Genomic DNA, 20606 nt, shown 5'->3' with positions numbered 1-20606 from the left:
TTAATATCTGTTTCTTTCCTTGTGTGTGTGAGTGTGTGTGTGTGTGTGTTTAATTTATTAATTTTTATTTATTTAATTTTAAAGATTTATTCATTTATATTTAGAGTGAAAGAGAGCATGAGTAGGGGGACAAAGGGAGTGAGGGTATCATGTATTCTCCTTGCTGAGCGTGGAGCTTCAGGCGGGATCTTATGACCCTGAGATCATGACCTGAAGTGAAACCAAGAGTCAGACACTTAACCAACTGTGTGCCTCCCAGGTGCCCCAGTTTGTTTGTTTTTTTAAGTGGGCTCCATGAACATACACCCCTGAGATCAAGACGGGAGCTGAGATCAAGAGTCGGATGCTTAACTGACTGAGCCACTCAGGCTCTTTCTTTACCTGTGAAAGGCAGGAAATAGCTTCACATTTGCTCCTGTCACCATGTTGTTGTAAGAATCACAATAGCTTAAGAAAGCTTACAGCCAACTCTGAAATTCTGTGCCAATATGAAGCAGTAATGTTATTAATGGCATTCTTGTCATGAGTTTACTACTGATAGATTATTATGTTTCTCCAGGGAGAGTCACTCCAGGACAGCTCATGTCCTATATTCAGCTCTTCAAGAACAACCTCCAAGCTTTAGTGAATCACTGTGGGCTCCTACAGCTTGGACTAGCCACAGTTCAAACTCTGAAACACCCGCAGACTGCTAAGTGGGACAACTTTCTGGCTTTTGAAAGACTCCTCCTCCAGGTATGTTGCTGTGGGAGATTCATGGGATATTAATAATTAAAATGGTCGCTTCCGGTGGGGGGGATCTTTGATATTTTTTGTAGTCTTAGTAGTAAGTCTTATAGTTGACATATACTCTATATCATATTCTCTAAGAGCCTCCAAATTAAAATTACAGTAGAAAATTTCCATACCTATGTTTTTTTGTTTTTTGTTTTGTTTTGTTTTGTTTTTGGACAGTGACATCTTTGGCATCTCACTCACTATCAAGAATCTTTTTTGAGCATTTGACCAATCTCTTTTCAACTTTATACCATTTGGACCTTTCTTGACCGTCATGGTATCTTTCTTCCATCTTTGCTACTCTCCTTGCTGACTATTACTACTATTTACATTTCTTCTGACACTAGCTAGTCTCTAATCCTCAAACGACATATAGCACGTGGCTTAAAATGATGCTTAATAAAAGATGGAGGAAGACAAATTACACTTGTGAATGTAGTGAATTTGAAGTGATTTGTATGGGATGAGGACCTTTTCATCCCATACAATGAGGACCTTGATGAAATATTTTCATGGAAAACTTAAAAATCCCTCTCCTTCTGCCCCTCCCTCTACTTGTGCTGTTTCTTTCTCTCTCACATGAAAAAATAAAAGCTTAAAAAAAAAACAAAAATTAAAAAGCATTTCAAACTGAGATAAAATAATATGACATATCTATTTGTACTCTCCACACTGACTCAATATAATTTATCCATTTTTAATATTTATTTTATATCCTTTCTCATTAAAGAAATAAAAGTAGAAATAAGGTTGAAACATCTCTGATACTTATACCCTTCCTTGCTCTGGTTCTCCTTTTTCCTTTCCCAGAGGTAATCACAAACATGATTCCTTGCTTCTGTATTTTTATTAAATACTTCCTTATTCATAAATAATATAGACTATTGTGCTCTGGGTTTTACTTTTTATGTAAGTAATATTGTACTATAATCCTAAACAACCTGTGTTTTCCTCTCAACATTCTATTTTATTTTATTTTTTTAAGATTTTATTTATATTATATTATACAGAGAGAGAGATCACAAGTAAGCAGAGAGGCAGGCAGAGAGGGAGGGGGAAGCCGGCTCTCTGCTGAGCAGAGAGCCTGATGCAGGGCTTGATCCCAGGACCCTGAGATCATGACCCGAGCCGAAGGCAGAGGCTTAACCCACTGAGCCACCAAGGCGCACCTCAACATTCTATTTTAAAGATAATTCAAGTTGACATATATAGATCTAGTTCATTTATTTAAACTATGCCATACTATTTGATTGTATGTGTGTGTGTGGAGAGGGAGAGAGAGGAAAAAAAAGAAGAAGAAAAAAGAAGAAAGAATGTGGTGAATATCCTAGACCATGTGTTTTGCTGTACATGTGAAAGAGTTTCTCTAGGACACATATCGTGGAAAGGATGTTAGATTATTGACCATGCATATTGTTGAATTTACTAAATATTAATAAAGTGATCACCAACGAGGTGGACCTAGTCGACCCTTCTGCTAGGCATGGATGACATTTTGTTTCCCCACATAGTGTCAGGACTCAGTCTTATCAAATTAGAACATTTTTTAATAGTGGGTCTGTTAGTAATGGTGGGTCTATTATTAGTCATGGGTCTATTATTAATAGTGCTATTTCTTTATATAAGTTTGCAATTCTTTGACTACTGATGAAGTTGAGCATCTTTTATAGTATATATGGACGCCTCAGTTTTCCTCTTCTGTCAATTGCTCATTCTTATACTGTGCCCATTTTTATCTGTTGGGTAACAGAAGCACTGTCTTATGTCATGCAAATACTTCTCTGAGGCTGTGGTGTGTCTTTCAACTTTAATGCCAGTATATTATACAAAAGTTTAAAAATTTGATGTAGTCTAGCTGATTAATGTTATCATTTATGATTTGTGCTTATTTATATTTTACATTAGAAATCTATTTCTACTCCTAATTTCAAAACATATTGTTCTATATTTTCTGCTAAATATTAACTTTTGACATTTGACATCTTAATCCACATGGAATTTATTTTTGTTTATGGTGTTATTCAGATCTAGCTTTCTTTTCTTCTGTATGGATAGTCTAGTCTCCCCACATTATTTATGGAATACTCCACTGTATCATAAGTTACTTATCTAAGAGTCATTTTCCTCTTTCTCATGTTGGCAGAACACCAGTTTTGTTTCAGTGTCTACTCCTTTCTCAAATGATTCAAGCAAATCCTGATTGCTCTCAGAGTACGCTGGCATTGTCATTTCCCTACCTAATGATTAGTTTAGCAGTTCAAGCCAAACACAGGCAAAGGGTAGTTTGCTAGAAGTATTTCTAGGAAAGATTTTCTTTTGCCTTGACAGAATATACATAATGAAGAAACAATGTCCTTTTTCTGCTTCTTGATGTACATTTACGACATGAGCATTTTGTGATAATGAAGGGAACTCACTGAGATCCTGAGGAAGATAGATGGAACCTGGATCTTTGATGACTTTGAACCCTAGTTCAAATATCTTATTTTGTGACATAATAATTTTTCTTCTCATTGTTTGAGCCACTTAAAAAATGTTGGTTTTCTCGGGGTACTAGGGTGGCTCAGTGGGTTAAGCATCTGCCTTTGGCTCACTTCATGGTCCCAGGGTCCTGGGATCGAGTCCTTCATTGGTCTCCCTGCTCAGCAGGGAGCCTGTTTCTCCCTTACAGTCGTGTTCTCTCTCTCTCTCATTCAAATAAATAAATAAGATCTTTTTTAAAAAAATGGTGGTTTTTTTGTTGTTGTTGTTATTTGGAGCCAAAAGATATTCATCTTTTTCCTACTGATATGTAAAATACTAAAATACCACATAACAGTGGGTTTATTTCTCAGTTTCTAGTCAGTGCCAGTGGCCAGTTCATCTACCACAGAATTAATACCACAGTGTTTTAAAGTCAACATGTCCAGTTTTACGCTTTTCTTTATAAGAGGGGATTATTAGATTTATTTGTGAATAGATTTTAATACCATTGTGAACTGAATTCAGTTTTCTGACTCTCTGTTGCTGGCATTTAGGGATACTCTTCACTTCTGCCTGGTGATCACATGTCCATCAACTTCGCATTGACATTTGTGTTTGTCTCTTCCTTTCTACACTTTCTTGATACCACTTTCATTTTTAGTGCTCTGGCCAGATACTTGGACACTGTTCAAAAGAGGCAGTGAAAACAGGCTTCTTCATCTTATTCCTGACTTGAAAGAATGTTCTAAAATTTTACCATGAAATAGTATGTGCTGTTTTTTTCTAATTGGGCTGAGAAAGTTCCTTCCTAAACCTAGTTTACTGAGTCATTTTGTTTTTGTTGTTTTTTTTTTTATCTTGCACGAGTGTGAATTTCATTTCTAAATTCATTATGAATTTTTTTAGATGACTATGTCAGGTTTTTTCTACCTTAATTGTTAGTATGGTGAATTTATAATTTTTTATTTTTTTTCAATGTTCCAAGATTCATTGTTTATGCACCACACCCACTGCTCCATGCAATATGTGCCCTCCCTAATACCCACCACCAGGATCACCTAACCCCCTACCCCCCTCCCCTCCAAAACCCTCAGTTTGTTTCTCAGAGTCCACAATCTCTCATGCTTCGTCTCCCCCTCCAATTTCCCACAATCCACTTTTCCTTTCTTTCTCTTAATGTCCTCCATGTTATTCCTTATGTTCCACAAATAAATGAAACCGTATGATAATTGACTTTCTCTGCTTGACTTATTTCACTCAGCATAATCTCCTCCAGTCCCATCCATGTTGATTCAAAAGTTGGGTATTCATCCTTTCTGATGGCTGAGTAATATTCCATTGTTTATATGGACCATATCTTCTTTATCCATTTGTCCATTGAAGGGCATCTTGGCTCTTCCCACAGTTTGGTGACTGTCGCCATTGCTGCTATTAACACTGGGGTTCAGATGACCCTTCTTTTCACTACGTCTGTATCTTTGGGGTAAATACTCAGTAGTGCAATTGCAGGGTTATAGGGTAGCTCTATTTTTAATTTCTTAAGGAACCTCCACACTGTTTCCCAAAGTGGCTGCACCAACTTGATTTCCTACCAACAGTGTAAGAGGGTTCCCCTTTATCCACATCCTCTCCAACACTTGTTGTTTACTGTTTACTTTTGTTTATTTTGGCCATTCTAACTGGTATAAGGTGGTATCTCAGTGTGGTTTTGATTTGAATCTCCCTGATGGCTAATGATGAACATTTTTTCACTGTCTGTTAGCCATTCATATGTCTTCTTTGGAGAATTGTCTGTTCATGTCTTCTGCCCATTTTTTGATGTGATTATCTGTTTTTTTTGGGTGTTGAGTTTGAGGAGTTATTTATAATTTTTTTAAAGATTTTTATTTATTCACCTGACAGAGAGATAGAGAGCACAAGTAGGCAGAATGGCAGGCAGAGAGAGAGGAAGAAGCAGGCTCTCTGCTGAACAGGGAGCCCGATGTGGGGCTCGATCCCAGAACCCTGGATCATGACCTGAGCCCAAGGCAGAGGCCCAATCGACTGAGCCACCCAGGTGCCCCTATTTATAATTTTTTAATGTTAAATAATTATTATTGCATTCCTGGATAAGTTCAGCGTGGTCTTACACACCCACAGGCACACACATACACACAGCTGGATTTAGTTTGCTAATACTTTACTTAGCTATTTTCATTTATGCTCATAGGTGAGATTAACATATAATTTTTCTTTATTGTGCTGCTGACAAATGTTATGGTAGTTTTTTAAAATCAGGGTGAGTTTCATTTTTGTATTTTCTGGAGCTGTTTATCTAAGAAAGGAATCACAGTTGCTCAGCAGTGAAATATCTCTAAGGAATCATGTCAACATAGCTTTGTTTTTGTTAGATTTAGATTTTTATTGCCAATTTAATTATTTAAATGTTTCTAGACCTATTTAATTCTTCTGTTTCCTCTTGAGATTATTTTGGTAGTTTATATTAGCTTAAATCAGCTATTCATTTTTATTTTCAAATTTATTGGCATAAATTTATTCATAGAATTTTCATAAGAATTTAAATCTCCTTTGATACATAGTTGTGTCCCATTTTTAAATGCCTAATATTTTTATTGTGCTCACTTTGGTCTTATTTTGGTCAGTATTAGCAGAATTTTATGAATCATTCTAAAGTTGAGCTATCTATCTCTGCATCTGTCGATCTCCTCTGTACCTCTGCCTGTACCTGTTAAAGGCCAGGAATTCATACAAATGCCCCAATTCTAACCGAATACCACAAGGTTACTGTAGTGTTCTCCCTTTCTGTATTTGTAGCTTCCCTGTCTGACAGTGAAGAACCTGTGTCCCATGACCCTCAACATACTTAATGATGTGATAAATTTCCCCACATGTAACCAATCTTCCATTGGCGGTGCCTCCCCTCTCATGCCCTCTGCACCTCACCTGGGCTCTGTCTTCCTGCTGCCGGCCATGGCACCATTTCCTTTCACATGCAGGCAGCCCTCCTGAAACCCTCAGATAGATGCCCTTCTCATGTTACTTGAGCTCTGCCATCGTGCACTGTGCTACCCCTGCCTCGCCCTCATACATGGGTGCTCTTCTCACTCTCTGAGGCTCCATGACCCCCCAGCAGGCCCCACTGCTGCTCCCCTGACACTCATGCCTCCTCGCTCTGCAGGCTCTGATCCTCCTACAATACTGCCGTGGCGACTCCCCTATTTAGATGCTGTCACCTCCCTGCTCAGGCTGACAGGGTCTTGGGGATATTCTTCTCCTCCAACCTCTGATGAATGCTTCTCTCACCTCCTTTGATTCTGACAACTCATATGGGCCTGCTGCTTCATTTTTCCCCACATCCTGTGTCCCCCCCCCTTCCCACCATCACCTCCTCATGGCACAGGGGCCTTGATAGACTTTTTGACCATATTCCCCCATTCCCATCCACTTTGCTCAGGTTCTTATACCTTGCACTGGGGCCTCACTGCTTCCAGCTTCCACGTGGATGTCCTCTCTATCCTCTTGAGGTTCCAGCATTGCTGGGCTCTGCCACCCATCATGTAAAGATGCCTTCCTTACCCTCCTTTGGTGGTGACAGCCTGCACTGGGGCTTCCACCCCACCCATGGAAACCCTTTTCATTCCTTTGGGCTCTGATAACCTGCTCTAGGCCTCTTCTCCAACTCCTTTCCTCCTCACTGCCCTACCACACAGACAAAGCCCTCACCCTTTGTTTCCCCCAGCTCCAAAATCTAACAAAAGTGTTTCAAAATAAGGCAGAGCAGCATTCTCTCAGGAATAATAATCTTTCAACTCAATAGAGGTTTCTGAAGAAACTTGACACAGTTTTAATTCTAACCCATCTTATATTTATAATTAATTTTTAGAATCCTGGTCCATATTAGACTGCCTCAGATGTGACCACAAGACTTGGTGTGGTTCTTTCAGCAAATAGAAAGGAATAAAAACACTGGGAAAAAGAAGTAAGCATTTAAAATGCCAAAACCCTACTTTTATCGTAATTGCACATTGCCTAGGCAAGCCATGTGTTCTCGGTCATTTCTGGGTCCTTGCGAGTTAGTGCTTTAGCGTAGGCAAACTTGCCGACGGGCCATCTCCACTGCTCCTCGTTTACAGCCATGCTTACTTTATATAGTTTACGCTTAGCCATTAGTGTAACAGGTCCTAATATTCGGTGAGCTGTTCCTTTTATGGATTTCGGTTTGAAAGTAGAACATCTAAGTCTATTTTGAACATGAGGGTGACTCCTAGCTTTTCCCAAAGACCTTGAGAGCCACCTAGATGCAAATCTCAGCCAGCATGGAGAGTTGTTTATTTCTTTGGTGTCTCATTTCCACCACTCTCTACCAGGCCACTGTCACCAGGACCTCAATGTTGACTTTATAACTAACATTATAGACAATCTTGGTTAAGAAAAAGAAATTGGTCCTGGAAATCTATAATCAAACACAGGTCCCGCCTTTCCGCTACACTACCATCTCTCAGTTCGGTGGTTTTGGCAATTTTGTGACAAATCAGCAACAGATCCTAGTACAATTCAAAAGACTTATGTTTGGCTGAGGCTTCCGAAAATGACAGAAAGAGAGTGTTATTTTCTCAAAAGGGAAATTATTTTGAGTGTTGTTGGGACAAATCTAATATTTATCAGCAGTGAATGTGCTTTTCAAAACCAAAGGAGATAAAATATCCTCGCAAATCCTTTTCCTTTCCCTTATCTCCAGGGTCCAAAATCACAGGCTGTGTTTTAGGTGTTTGGTACATGTGTGCTCATTAAGAGAGAATTGTTTCTGTTTCAAGTTTAAAATGTAGAAAAGAGCAAATTTAACCTGAACATGGATACAGTTTTGATGCTATTAATGAATGTATTCACTTATAAGAGTAGCTTTGCTTTTTTTTTTTTTAAATCCAAGTATGGATTTACTTAATTTGGATGGTAGCCTACAAAAAATTTTCATAGTATAGCAAGAAAGTTTGATTTAGTCACCTCATCTAATTAGGATTAAGTTGCTTACCTCCTGGTGTTTGTTATTGTTAGGACTGAATAAAATTATGTATGTCCATCACTAAGTGGAGTGTTTGGCATGGAGTAAGTGCTCAGTAAATAATAGTTGTTATTTCTTCTTTCAGTTGAACCAGAAATATTACAAATGCCAATTTATTTTATGTGAGCAATGCCTTTAACATACTCTCACCTAGACTTTGTATTTCTAACTTAAAATTTGTTCAGGAAAAATGAGGTTTTTACTTAGAAAAATGTTGCTGACTTTTTGTATTTACTGTTCAATAGCGGTTCACAGCATCTTTCTTTATAAGTCTAGATGTAAGTCCAATAGTTTCTATAATGCATATCTTTATCCTTTTTTATTAAGTTCAATTAGCCAACTCAGAGTACATCATTAGTATCTGATGTAGTCTTCAATAATGCATTAGTTGCATATAACGCCCATGTCTACAATGCAAACCTGATGTTTTCATGGTAACTGTCACAAAGAAAAACTTTATTGACCGTTATTTATCATGGCTATGGAACAGTAGCAAACTCTGTATAGAAGAGGGAACTGGGTTTATACTACCTAAAAACCGGCCTTTTACATATGTGTTATCTATCTCCAGTTAGTTCTTTAGGCATAATTTTTATTTACAAGTTAAAAAATCCAACTTGGAAAGTGATTTTTAAATACAAATGAGTTGCAAAGCCATTCAAGATAACCCAGGTACATGTTGCTTAGTTTTAAATTCTACCTGCCTTTGCAATGAAAAATAAGCATGCTACTACACTAATTGTCAAAGAAATTTTTAATGGATAGAGTGAGTTCTTTTTATGATGTACTAAATTTCAGAATATCTCTGCTACAACAAATCAGATTTCCCTAAGTAAGTAAGTGTCTGCCTGTGCTGTAACACATTGGGGGTTTACCTTCCCAGTCCTTCAGAGCTTGCATGTTGTCCCCAGCCTTGTGGCCTCATTTCAGTTCCATGCCTGACCTCACCCACACCATGGGAGGTCCTGTTTTGTTACGATTTTTCACTTGCAAAAGTATTGGTGACATCATGTAACTAAAGAGTGAGTAAGAGGCAGAAAAAGATGATCCCCAAAGTCAGACCTGAGTGTCATTTATAGATTATAGATTTTTCATAGGGTTTTTCCTGAGGAGGAAAATTATGGACCATGTTTAAAAGAAAACTTCTTATTTCTTTTAATACTACTCTCAACATTTCTGGCACCAAACGTGTAGAGATTTTCCTACACCAATCAGTTCTCAACTCCAGACTGCAATTAGGTGTCCTACATTTCAGTCATGATACTAACTACATGGGGCCAGGGCAGACCCCCTGGGGTACAGGGTGGGTCCCACTAGACTGCCCCCCCCACTTCAAATACCAATTGCAAGTCTAGACTTCTCATACTTCTGATCAACCAGTTATATATTGGGTCTTCCATGACCCCCTCCTTGGGTTTGATAATTTGCTATAGTGGCTCAGATAACCCAGGGATACATTTATTTAAGTATACCAGTTTATTTTAAAGGATATTACAAAGGATAAAGATGAAATTCAGATTAAGAGGTATCTAGGATGAGGTCTGGAAGGCTTTTTAGTGCAGGAGATTCTGTCCCCCTGCGGTTAGGATGTGCCACCCTCCCAGCACATGGGTGTGTTTACCAACCCCAAAGCTGTGTACTTGAGGGATTTTTATGGAGGCTTCATTGCATAGGCATGATTGATTGACTCAGTCTCTAGCCCCTCCCCCTTTCCCTGAAGGATGGGGATGAGGTTGAAAGTTCCAAGCTTCTACTCACAGCTTGGTCTTTCTGGTTACCAGTCCCTGGGAGCTATCTAGGAATCCACCAAGAGTTACCTCATTAAAACAAAAGATGCTCCTATCACCCAGAAAATTCCAATGGATTTAGGAGGTCCATGTACCAGGATCCAGGGTCAAAGATCAAATATGAGAACAAAGGATGCTCCTAGCATTTCTATTGCTCAGGAAAATACAAGGATTTAGAAGCTTTATGCCAGGAACAGGGGGAAGAGACTAAAAGCATGTTTTGTATGATGTCACAGTGATTTTCACAGTAATTATCATATGGTTTCACAGTATCACATCAAAAATGACAACAGAGGCAAGTATTAGAAAGCATCAAGTTTCCCCCACTCCCAATTTCCATGAGGAAGGGCTTTTCCTAGGCATGCTCTTAGTCTGTTTCTGACCCTTTACAGCCTCTTGGGAAGAGGGGTAGTTTTTCTGGTCGGCAAATTTTAGATGATTGAACGGGCTCAACTCTGCCTTTCCTCTTCTCGAGAGGGGCTCTGCCCATGGAGAGCACTGTGGTACTCTGCTCTTTCAGGACCAGAATCTCCCAGTCCTCTTACTCTTTAGAGCCCACTGGCAGGCAAGGAGCAGGTGCTGTACCCTGGGTCTTCATGGGAGGCTCACCTTGTAAGAGCTTGCCTCTGACCTGGAGAAAAAGCCTGCCTGGTTCTGGAGCTCCAAAGGAACGAGGCAACTTGACTAACAGACCTAACGTTTTACCACCCAGACTGGCCTTTATCATTAATAATAGTGATGTTTGGACTTAGTAAATCAGCCTTTACTAAGATCTGCTTTATTTCCCAATTTGTTCAGAAACATGGTTGGGAAGGGGGGTGCTGGGTTTCTTGGTGGCCCCCTTGGAGAGCCCTACTGTAATCAGCAGTTGTTTTGAATGAAATGTCTTCAGTATTTTTGGAGAAGAGTTAGATGGGGATTTATCAGTTACCTCTTTGGACATTTGTATTAAGCAGTTGTTACAAAGAGAGGTAGGAGGGAGATGTGACATAATACAGAAGACAATTTTCTTTTTTGACAACTAGTTTGAAAATAGCAAAGGTAATTTTCCATCCTGAAAACAAATGGGACAGACTTGGTCAGAAGAATACTACAATTTCTCATGGATTCTAAGATGTCCATTTTTTTCACATTTTAGTATTTCTGAAATTGGAATGCATCCTGAAATTCATGGTATTTCTTAGTTTAGTGGCAGTATTCTGTTTCTTGCTGGAAGCATATAAAATAATGGTGTGTGTTATCATCAGGGGTATCTTTAAGTCAAAAAAAGGGGCTTTGAAGGTAGGAAGTAGATGGAAAATCCCCCAGCCCTTAGGTCTGACTTGGTGTCTTCCTGACTGCCATATTGCCCGCGGTTTAAATAGTGTCATTAGAGAGGTAGTTTGCCTTTGCTGGCTGTGAGTATGACAAAAGGTTGGTTCCTTGGGGTATTCATTTCACTTTAGCACCTTTTGTAAGTTGAGGAGGTAATTTTTTTTCATCAACTCTGTACCTAGTGAACTATGCTGTGAATACATCAGAACTATTTAAGTGACACTGAACTTTTGCCTAGTCTGCTTGAGGATCAGGGGTAGATGCTTTGGGGATGACCTCTAGGGCTGGCACTATGAGGTCTTAGGTTAAGGTTTTTCTCAGTGGATTCTTGATAGCTCAACAATGTGTTGACTTAACTTGGGTCTCCATAGTGAAATATAACTTGTATAATATTTTAAATGTAAAAACAGTGCCTTTAAATTATTAAAAATCACGACAGATTATCTTAGTTAAAATAAACCCATGATTAGTATCTTCAAGCAATACTAATGTACAAACTTTCATTATTGAATTTACTTATTACCTGTTTTATACGTAACTCATTTTGATTAAAAACACCTGAGACATTTTATTCACAACTGCTGATCATTCATTTCGAACCAAAATTTAGTAAGAACAAGAGACCTGAAATTAGTTAACTTTGTTTAAGAGATATAAACACTAAGAAGCACTATTTAAAACAGGTGAAAAAAATAACTTCCAAATACAAAGGTTGCATGGTCTCTCAACGCTCCTAACCATTGGTTTTGTTTATCCTCCTTTCTTTGTAAATCGCTCCAAGGCCTCTTCTCACGGGGTTGGAGTGCTCCAGCTCTTAGGTATTAACTTCAATATCAAGTCCAACATCTCCTCTTCTCAGGCACACCCGCAGGCACACGCGAACACGTGCACGTGTCCACACACACATTCCTGCTCTTCCATGCATAATAGGCTCAAGTAAAGAAAATCAGAGCTGAAGCAACTTTGATTCTGATAAATGGGGAATCTTGAGGCTTTAAAATATTAAGGTGTTTTTTCCCCCAGCTTTTGTCACGGCTGACCCAGATCAAAACTTAACTGCCATCTCCTCAGGGAAGCCAAGCCTTCCCTAAGTAGCCTCGTGTGTTACTTTGTTTTAATTTTGCTTCTCCTTCCCTGACAATTTTTGTTTACACATTCAGTGTCTCCCTTGCTAGACTGTAAGATAAGTGATCTGATCTTTGTTGACCTTGTTTGCGCGTATGTTCCAGAATGTACACTCCTCGTTTTCATGCTTGCCATAGCAGGCTTAACTGCCTGCCTGTGGAACTTTGAGAAGTTTGTTATAAATATGGAGTTCACTTGCCACAAATCAGCACCTGAATATGCATGAAGACTTAAGAGCTTTACTAAAGTCAAAAATGATGCCTTATATGGACAGACATAAGACAGAGGCTTCTTTAGTTAACACCTGTTCTGACTTCTTACAGAGCACATAGCCCCCAAAATAATAAATATACTTCCCAGTCACCTTTGCAGCTAGGTTCTAGTGAATGAGACACCAGAAGTGATACGGGCCACCTTCAGGCTGTGCACGGAAAGGGGAGGTACACGCCTTTTACCCTTTTCTCCCACGTGCTGAAATCAGCCAGGATGGCCGTCTTGGGTCATGAGAGGAAGCTGTGTGTTGGAGATGTTTGAGTGAATAATGGAAGGACCATGGCTGGTTTGCTGAAGATGCTGTAAAAACCTTACCAGCCCTGGATCACCTACCTGGACTTTATGTAACTGAGAAATACATTCCTATCTTGCCGAAGCCACTATACTTTGGGGTCTTTGTGACCCTCCCTAAACTACATTCTGATTAACATGGACACCTTTCGCTGCCGTTTTCATCACAGCAGTTTGTTCTGTGAGCCTCGTCATTCCGGTCATTTTATGACCTCATGAGAATGTAGTCAAAGTAATGAATTGTCTCGATGCCTGTCCTCTTAAATATCACCAGATTCTGGAGTATTTGGAAGTAGTCTATGAGATTTAGCTCATTTTAATGCTACCACAAATTGTTAGAGTTTTAAAAATACCTGAGCAAGTTTGCTAAAAAAGTCCCAGATGAAAGACACTTGGAATTAGAGAGATCTGAATAGACCAACATGTTGGGGTCCCCCAGGGACTCAGATGATTAGACTCTTTTATTAATTGTCAAGACCTCCCCCTCCTTTTCCCTCACAATTCAGAACACCTGGTGAGACAGCGTACTAGAGTAAGCTTTTCTGGTTCTCAGAAATATAAATCATCTCTTCATCACTTTCTGTCTTTTCCCAGAGAAGCCCCTGCCTTCTAGTTCTCTGCCAAGAGAGGTTTCGCTTCTGAATGGTGGAGGGAAAATCAGCCAAAAAGCCTCTTTCAAAAGAAAATATTCTGTTCATTCCATGTAACACATGCTATCTGAGCACATGCTATCTGCTGGACACAACCGGACCATTTGTGGTTTCTTGGATGCACACACAGTTTATTTTGTGCTGTGGGTTACCTATCACATGTGCATGAGTCCCGTTTGTGCCATTTTCAAGTATCTGGGACCAGATAGGATTTTCTGGGCTGGTCTGAGTCCCTGAGTACTGCACTTACATTGTTGCCTTTATGAAAAAAGTAAGTCCTAGATTCTCATCAACCAATTTATAAATAAACTTTTGGAACTGCTGATTCAGATTTGAGCCCCATATGGCAGAGGTTGGTCAAGTTATGAATTTGACTGTGGTCTTACAGCTCGTGGGTATTGGAGCCAGGGTGAGACCTAGATGTGTCTGATTGAAGCCATGCCCTTCACTACTCTGTAGAGCTGGAATATTTGTCCTGGGGCAAAACGGCAAGATGAATAGCCCCTCTGTCTCACATTCCATTTACTCTTGTTCTCAGGCATTTGGGTAAAATAAAAAAGTTTTCAAAACATAGTAGGGCCTACATAGCCCATTAACTAAATGTTTGGTTTATATGCATTTATTTGATAACTTCATCTGTGAGTACTGAGATCATTAAAATGATCCTTGTCCACTAATTTATTTTTCCTTGATCTGTAAGTTTGGAAACCAGGTTAGATTTTCATCTTGAATTTTACTCCCCAGCAAACCTTTTGTTGAAATGTCAGGAGACTTGTACATTTCTCCTTAAGGATACATTGTCCTTCTTACTGTCACAAAACAAACTGAGGGTGACCGGGGGGAGGGGGGTAGGGACAGGGTGGTGGGGTTATGGACATTGGGGAGGGTATGTGCTATGGTGAGTGCTGTGAAGTGTGTAAACCTGGCGATTCACAGACCTGTACCCCTGGGGCTAATAATACATCATATATATATATATATAAAGGATACATTGTCTTCATTTCACTTTTCTCTTGCAGGATATTTTATTTTGATGTCATTCTTCTCCTCTATCACCTTAAAGTATTGCATTTTTGAATAATAAAGAAGACAAATGGAAAACAGAAAAAAAGAACCCCACCCATGAATTTCTTGTTTGTTTGTCTAGGGACGGCACATCGCCAGGTTTTGGAGTTAAGTGAATTTGTGCCAACCATCTGATTAGAAAGCGAGAGTTGAATATATAGGCTAAGTAAACGATCGCTTTTAAACTGGGCTTGCCTTACAAGTAATGATATCATATGTTATTCCAGCTGGAAGCCAGAGTTAGTAATCAGGCAAAGTAAGCTTAAGGCTAACAATTTTGGTTCTTAGCGTTTTGTGGGTCTACCAAAAATGTTTCAAATATAGATTTATGCCAGTGGCCAAAGGCACATCTGGGTGGGTCTTTGGTAAAAAACAAGAGCTACAACCATTCTGGTTTGCTTGACCAAAAGCGACATAATAATGATCTGTGCTTCCCTATGCCGACAGCCTTCTGTCCCGAGCCACTCCCTCTCTCTGTACTACGCTGTAGTACCCTAGTGGTTGCTGGGAGGTTTTTTTTTTTTTTTTCTTTTTAAACATCTGGGCTCCTAAGAATGGAAGGAAATAACACTGTTTAATTGATTTTTTTTTTTTTTTTGTAATGTTAGTTAGCCTTAGAGAAGCCAAGTCTTGTTTATGTTCACTCACAGGAAATCTTGGGTATAACTTAAAGGCAGGTCTTTCTTTCTTTTTTTTTTTTTTTTTTTAAAGATTTTATTTATTTGACACAGAGAGAGAAATCACAAGCAGGCAGAGAGGCAGGCAGAGAAAGGAGGAAGCAGGCTCCCCGTGGAGCAGAGAGCCCAACGCGGGGGCTCAATCCCAGGACCCTGGGATCATGCCCCGAGCCGAAGGCAGAGGCCCCAACCCACTGAGCCACCCAGGCGCCCCAAGGGCAGGTCTTTCTGAAGGCTGAGGTTGGCTGAGTATTTACATGACCTTACTTACCACTTCACTTCTCTTTTTTTTTTTTAAGACTTTTTTTTTTTTTTTTAATTTATTTGACAGAGGGAGAGAGACAGTAAGATCAGGAACACAACCAGGGGGTGTGGGATAGGGAAAGCAGGCTTCCCACCAAGCAGGGAGCCCAATGTGGGGCTCGATCCCAGGAGGATCATGGCCTGAGCCAAAGGCAGATGTTAATAACTAAGCCACCGAGGCTCCCCCCACTCTACTTCTGACCTAAGGATTCTGAGAGTGCTAGAGGTTAGCTTGATATTAGTGGGTACCTGATATTAGACAGTATTAGACAGTAGGCTTGGGTCTGGGTATGGATTTCTCTCTTAGCTCTTTCTTTCTTTCTTTCTTTCTTTTTTTTTTTGGCCAGAGGCTGCTAATCCTCAAAAGTAAGAGAAATAGAGGAGGGTATGTGCTATGGTGATTGCTGCGAATTGTGTAAGACTGATGAATCACAGACGTGTACCCCTGAAACAAATAATACATTATATGTTAATAAAAAAAAATCCATACTCCCCAGAGCCATCTATACATCAGTGCCATCCCAATCAAAATTCCAATAGCATTTTCTACAGAAATTAAAAACAAAAACCTAAAGCTCATAGAGATCCACAGAAGGCCCCAAATAGCAAAAGTGAGTCTGAGAAAGAATAAAACTGGAGGCATCACACATCTTGATTTCAAACTAGATGACACAGCTACAGTAATCAAAACGGTATGGTACTGGCATAAAAATAAACACATAAATCAGCAGAACAGAACAGAAATAAACCTCCAAATATAAGGTCAAAAAAAAAAAAGGAAGTAAGAGAAATAATTGTTCAGAATCTGAGGTTTTTTTGAGCGAGAGGCATTGTGAGGATTTGGCCAACCTAAGCACCTTGAATATCAGTGCCCTTGTATCCCCCTCTGTTCCTCCCGTCCCTTACTTCTGAATGAAGGTACTCAAAGCAGGTGTGATGGTGCTGAATGGAAGCTGATTGGTCTGCCTGTCTCATTTTCTCCAGAATGTGTTAGCACTGGAAGTGATGAATGTTGAGTGAGGGATGTCGCATGGTCCAAATATCCTACAGTCACACATTCCTTAGGGGTATATGGGTCTCTTCAGCACACTTTCCTCAGTGTTCTCCAACAGGGACAGTGCTAGCTTCTAATTTGCAGAATAGTGTCACAGTGTTATTTTACAAACAGTATGGAAATATTTCTCCTAGAGTAATTTATGTCATTTTGTGTCTGTGCAGGAAAAAAAATCTGCAGCTAGTCAATTTGACACTGGTCATACCCTATGTTGTTGGTAGGAATATTTTCTGAACACATGCAGACATAGTGTTCTTATTTTTTTCAATACCTTGATTTTGAGCTCTTAAAAAAGGAACAAATGAGCAAAACAGAATTGTGAAAAAGTCTATTTCAAGGGAAATATTTGTTAAAAATTGATAAATTACCACCCTCCCACATGGAGCTGTTTCTATTATAATCCACTCATGGGATTTTGTTTTTTAAATCTTTATTGTGGTTTGACAACAGTACAGAAGGTTCCTTTTTTGTACTTAGTCCATGTGAAGTTGGTATAGTTTTTTCTTTTTCTCAGTGATGGTTTTGTTTTGTTTAGTGCTGCTGTTTTATTTGTTTGATATATTACCAGTGTTGGAAGTTTGTTTTTCTTGTTCCATTTTGGATTCATAATTTTTAACTAGAAAAAATGAGATAAAATTGGAAAAATTTGGGTTTGGCATTCCTGGTTATTAACTCTACTGAAAAATATAGAATTTTTGTTCTTCTTTTTTTTTTTCCCTTAAATTTTATTTATTTCTCTGACAAGAGAGTGAGATCACAAGTAGGCAGATAGGCAGGCAGAGAGAGTGGGGGAAGCAGGCTCCCCACCGAGTGCAGAGCCTGATGCGGGACTCAATCCCAGGAACCTGAGATCATGACCTGAGCTGAAGGCAGAGGCTTAACCCACTGAGCCACCCAGGCACCCCTCTTCTTCTTTTTTTACTTTGTATTCTTTCACTTTAGTTTTGATAGAAAAACAAAATATAAAACATTACAGAAGTTACACATGTAGGGCATATTAAGGTGGTTTGGTAGTAAAGAAAAATATATACCTCTGTTATATATACATATATATAGTATCGTTAGGTTTTTTGGGTTTTTTTGTTTGTTTTGTTTTGTTTTTTAGGTAACTTTTGTTTGATGGATTTGTTTTCTTTTCTCCTATTGAGATTTTTTAAAAGATCATAGTCTAAATGAGAAAGAGGTATATTAACAGTAACCCCATAAATATAACACTGGGTGTGGTACCTAAACAATGAATCTTGGAACACTGGAAAAATAAAATAAGATTTAAAAAAATATAACTCTTTAGAGGAGAGCTTCCCATTTAAATATGATAAATACACTAACCAAGGCACATGTCGTGAGCACACTTTACTGACTAGAATAGTTCCTAGTGGCACTGACCAGATTGAAATTCTTCTTACAAGTAATTAGTATACTGAATAGGAAATAGACTAATTCAGTGTGTTCCTTCTGAGCATGACAAAAGAATAGAGTAAAAAAAAAAAAACAAAAAAGGGAAAATACAGATCAAAGTTTAGAAGCAAATATTTTGTTTTTGTAAGAGTATTAGTGAAAGTCTCTAAATGGGGATTATTTCTTACGCAGTCCCAATGTAAAAAGCCGTCCTTCCAGCCAACAAATATTTATTGAGCATCTACCAGACACCACACACCATTCTTTGGCACTGAGGCTGCATGAGTAAATGAGAAAAGGAAGGTCTCTGCTATTGCGGAGTTGACATTACATAGTGAGTAGAGAAGCTCTAGATAGTTACATGATAAGGACCATAGTCAGCACAAATTTTGAGCAACTGTTGGGTGTGAAACAGCTAATTAATTATTAAAAAGCGCTTTTCAACTGATAGAGGATGTACGTCTTACCATGTGAATGGTTTCTTTTTTAGTGTGCCATAGCCCTGCACCCATGCATCTGTGATAATGTGTCAGTTGTAGCATGGCTTTCCATTCTGTGTGTCTGTCTCCCTGTGCCACAGCCGCTCCCCACACTGACAGAACAGCATCTGATCATTTATTTATCCGTGCTTTCCCTTCACTTGGAATGTTCCTAACATACAGGAAACACACAGTGCACATTAGTTCAGTGAATGTGTAGTATCTTATGGTTAGTGAGGTATTTTCATCTGGTTTATCTCAACTTAATTTCTGCCACACCCAAAAAAGGGAATAATTTCATGGCAAAAGCATAAAAAAAGGAAAAGTTTAAGAGTTTAAATGATTATTTATGGTCAGGAGGAATATATGTGTGTTTTTATGCACCTATGAGACAATCATGGGTCATAGGTAAACCTACTCTAAGAACATGAATTTGACCTCAGACTTCCCTTATTGTGAAAGGTCATAGAAGAGGGTATACCTGATCATGTCTGTAACTTGGTTTTCATCTTGTCAAATCTATGAATGCCACCAAAAACTTTTATCATCTTTCCGTTGCACCCCCAACATTTACTGAGTGATCTTATGGGAACTTATTTACTCATTAAGCCTTAGTTTCCTCATCTGTAAATTAGAGGAGGTAATAATAGCAAGCTTAGTAAGCCTTCAGAATATAAAAACTTATGTAAAAGACCTGCCCTTTGCCAATCACATAGAAAACACAATAGCCATTATTATTACCTTTATAATTTTTATATAGGATATTAATAAATCAAATCCCTATAAAAGGCAAACAAAATAGAATATTGCCATAAAGGCATTGATACACATGGCATGTGAAGAATCCATTCATGTGGATAAGAAAAACATAATTGTCCAACAAAAATGGTGAAAAAAATGTGTCCTGTCATTTTAAAGATGAAGAAATAACAGTGCCTAATAAGATATTAAAAAATGAGTACTTTTCCTAGTAACAAAAAAACGTAAGCTCAAACTACATTGAGAAGCAATTTACCACTTCAAGTTAGCAAGGCTTGACAAATGATAATTTAATGTTGGGCATAGCTTAATGGTGTGGTCATCAAGAAACACTACTTTTGGGAGAATGAATTTTGTCATGGCATTTTGGCAGTATATGACAAGACTCTTGAAAAGGTTTACACTTTTCCTGGTAATGACTATTTTTAATGAGGTCAGGAAATGTCAATCCTGTAATGTTGGTAGAAAAAGTTTATTTATGTGGGTATGAAAAACAAAACTGCATTTATAGTGTGAACGCAGCTCTGTTACATAACAAGAAAAAAAGATTCAGAGTAAAGGGATGTTAGGTACTTAGACAAGATTAGGGGGAAAAAAGTGGGAAAATATATGAAAATGTTTATCTTTGTTTTCTCTGAGTAGTGGGTTTTCCAGTTATCTATTGCTGCACAGAAACTTAACTGAAAACTTAGTGACTAGGTTGTAATTTTGTGTGGCAGGAATTCAAGCAGGGCTCAGCTGAGTGGTTCTTCAGCTCTAGATGGGAGGTGACTTGGTACCATTTGGCTGGAAGAGTGGCTGATCTAAAGGACCCAAGATGGAGCCAGTCACGTGTCTGGGCACTGTAGCATAGAGGGGGGACAATGGGCTCAGTTACAGTGTCTACGCATGGCCTCTCCAGCATGGCAGTCTCAGAGGCAGAGGCTCAGATATCCCAAAGTGTTCCAGAGGAACTGGTGGATGCCGCAAGACTTCTTATTCTTAGAACCTAGCCTCAGAAGTCCTGGAGCATCACTTCTACTGACCAGCTGGGAAACAACAGGGAAAAAATTGGACTCCACTTCTCAAGGGCAGGAGAAACAAATAATCTGTAGCCATCTTTAATCAGCCTCAGTTGAATTGAGTGATTTTT

The 20606-nt window shown here is 38.9% G+C and overlaps 1 protein-coding gene across 1 annotated transcript in view; it reads left to right on the top strand.

Moving 5' to 3' along the window:
- The window catches only part of SCFD2 (sec1 family domain containing 2), a 435263-nt gene that overhangs the window by 101418 nt on the left and 313239 nt on the right, over positions 1-20606 (top strand). The window contains exon 4 of the mRNA XM_004764956.3: positions 560-735. Within this exon, the coding sequence (XP_004765013.1) occupies positions 560-735 (176 nt within the window). The remainder of the gene's footprint in view (positions 1-559; positions 736-20606) is intronic.

The sequence above is a fragment of the Mustela putorius genome, unplaced genomic scaffold (assembly GCF_011764305.1).
Source record: "Mustela putorius furo isolate JIRA1106 unplaced genomic scaffold, ASM1176430v1.1 tig00000430_pilon_pilon_pilon, whole genome shotgun sequence".
Lineage (NCBI taxonomy): Eukaryota > Metazoa > Chordata > Mammalia > Carnivora > Mustelidae > Mustela > Mustela putorius.
Note: the sequence above shows the minus strand (reverse complement) of the source record. Positions and strands in the feature narration are given on the sequence as shown.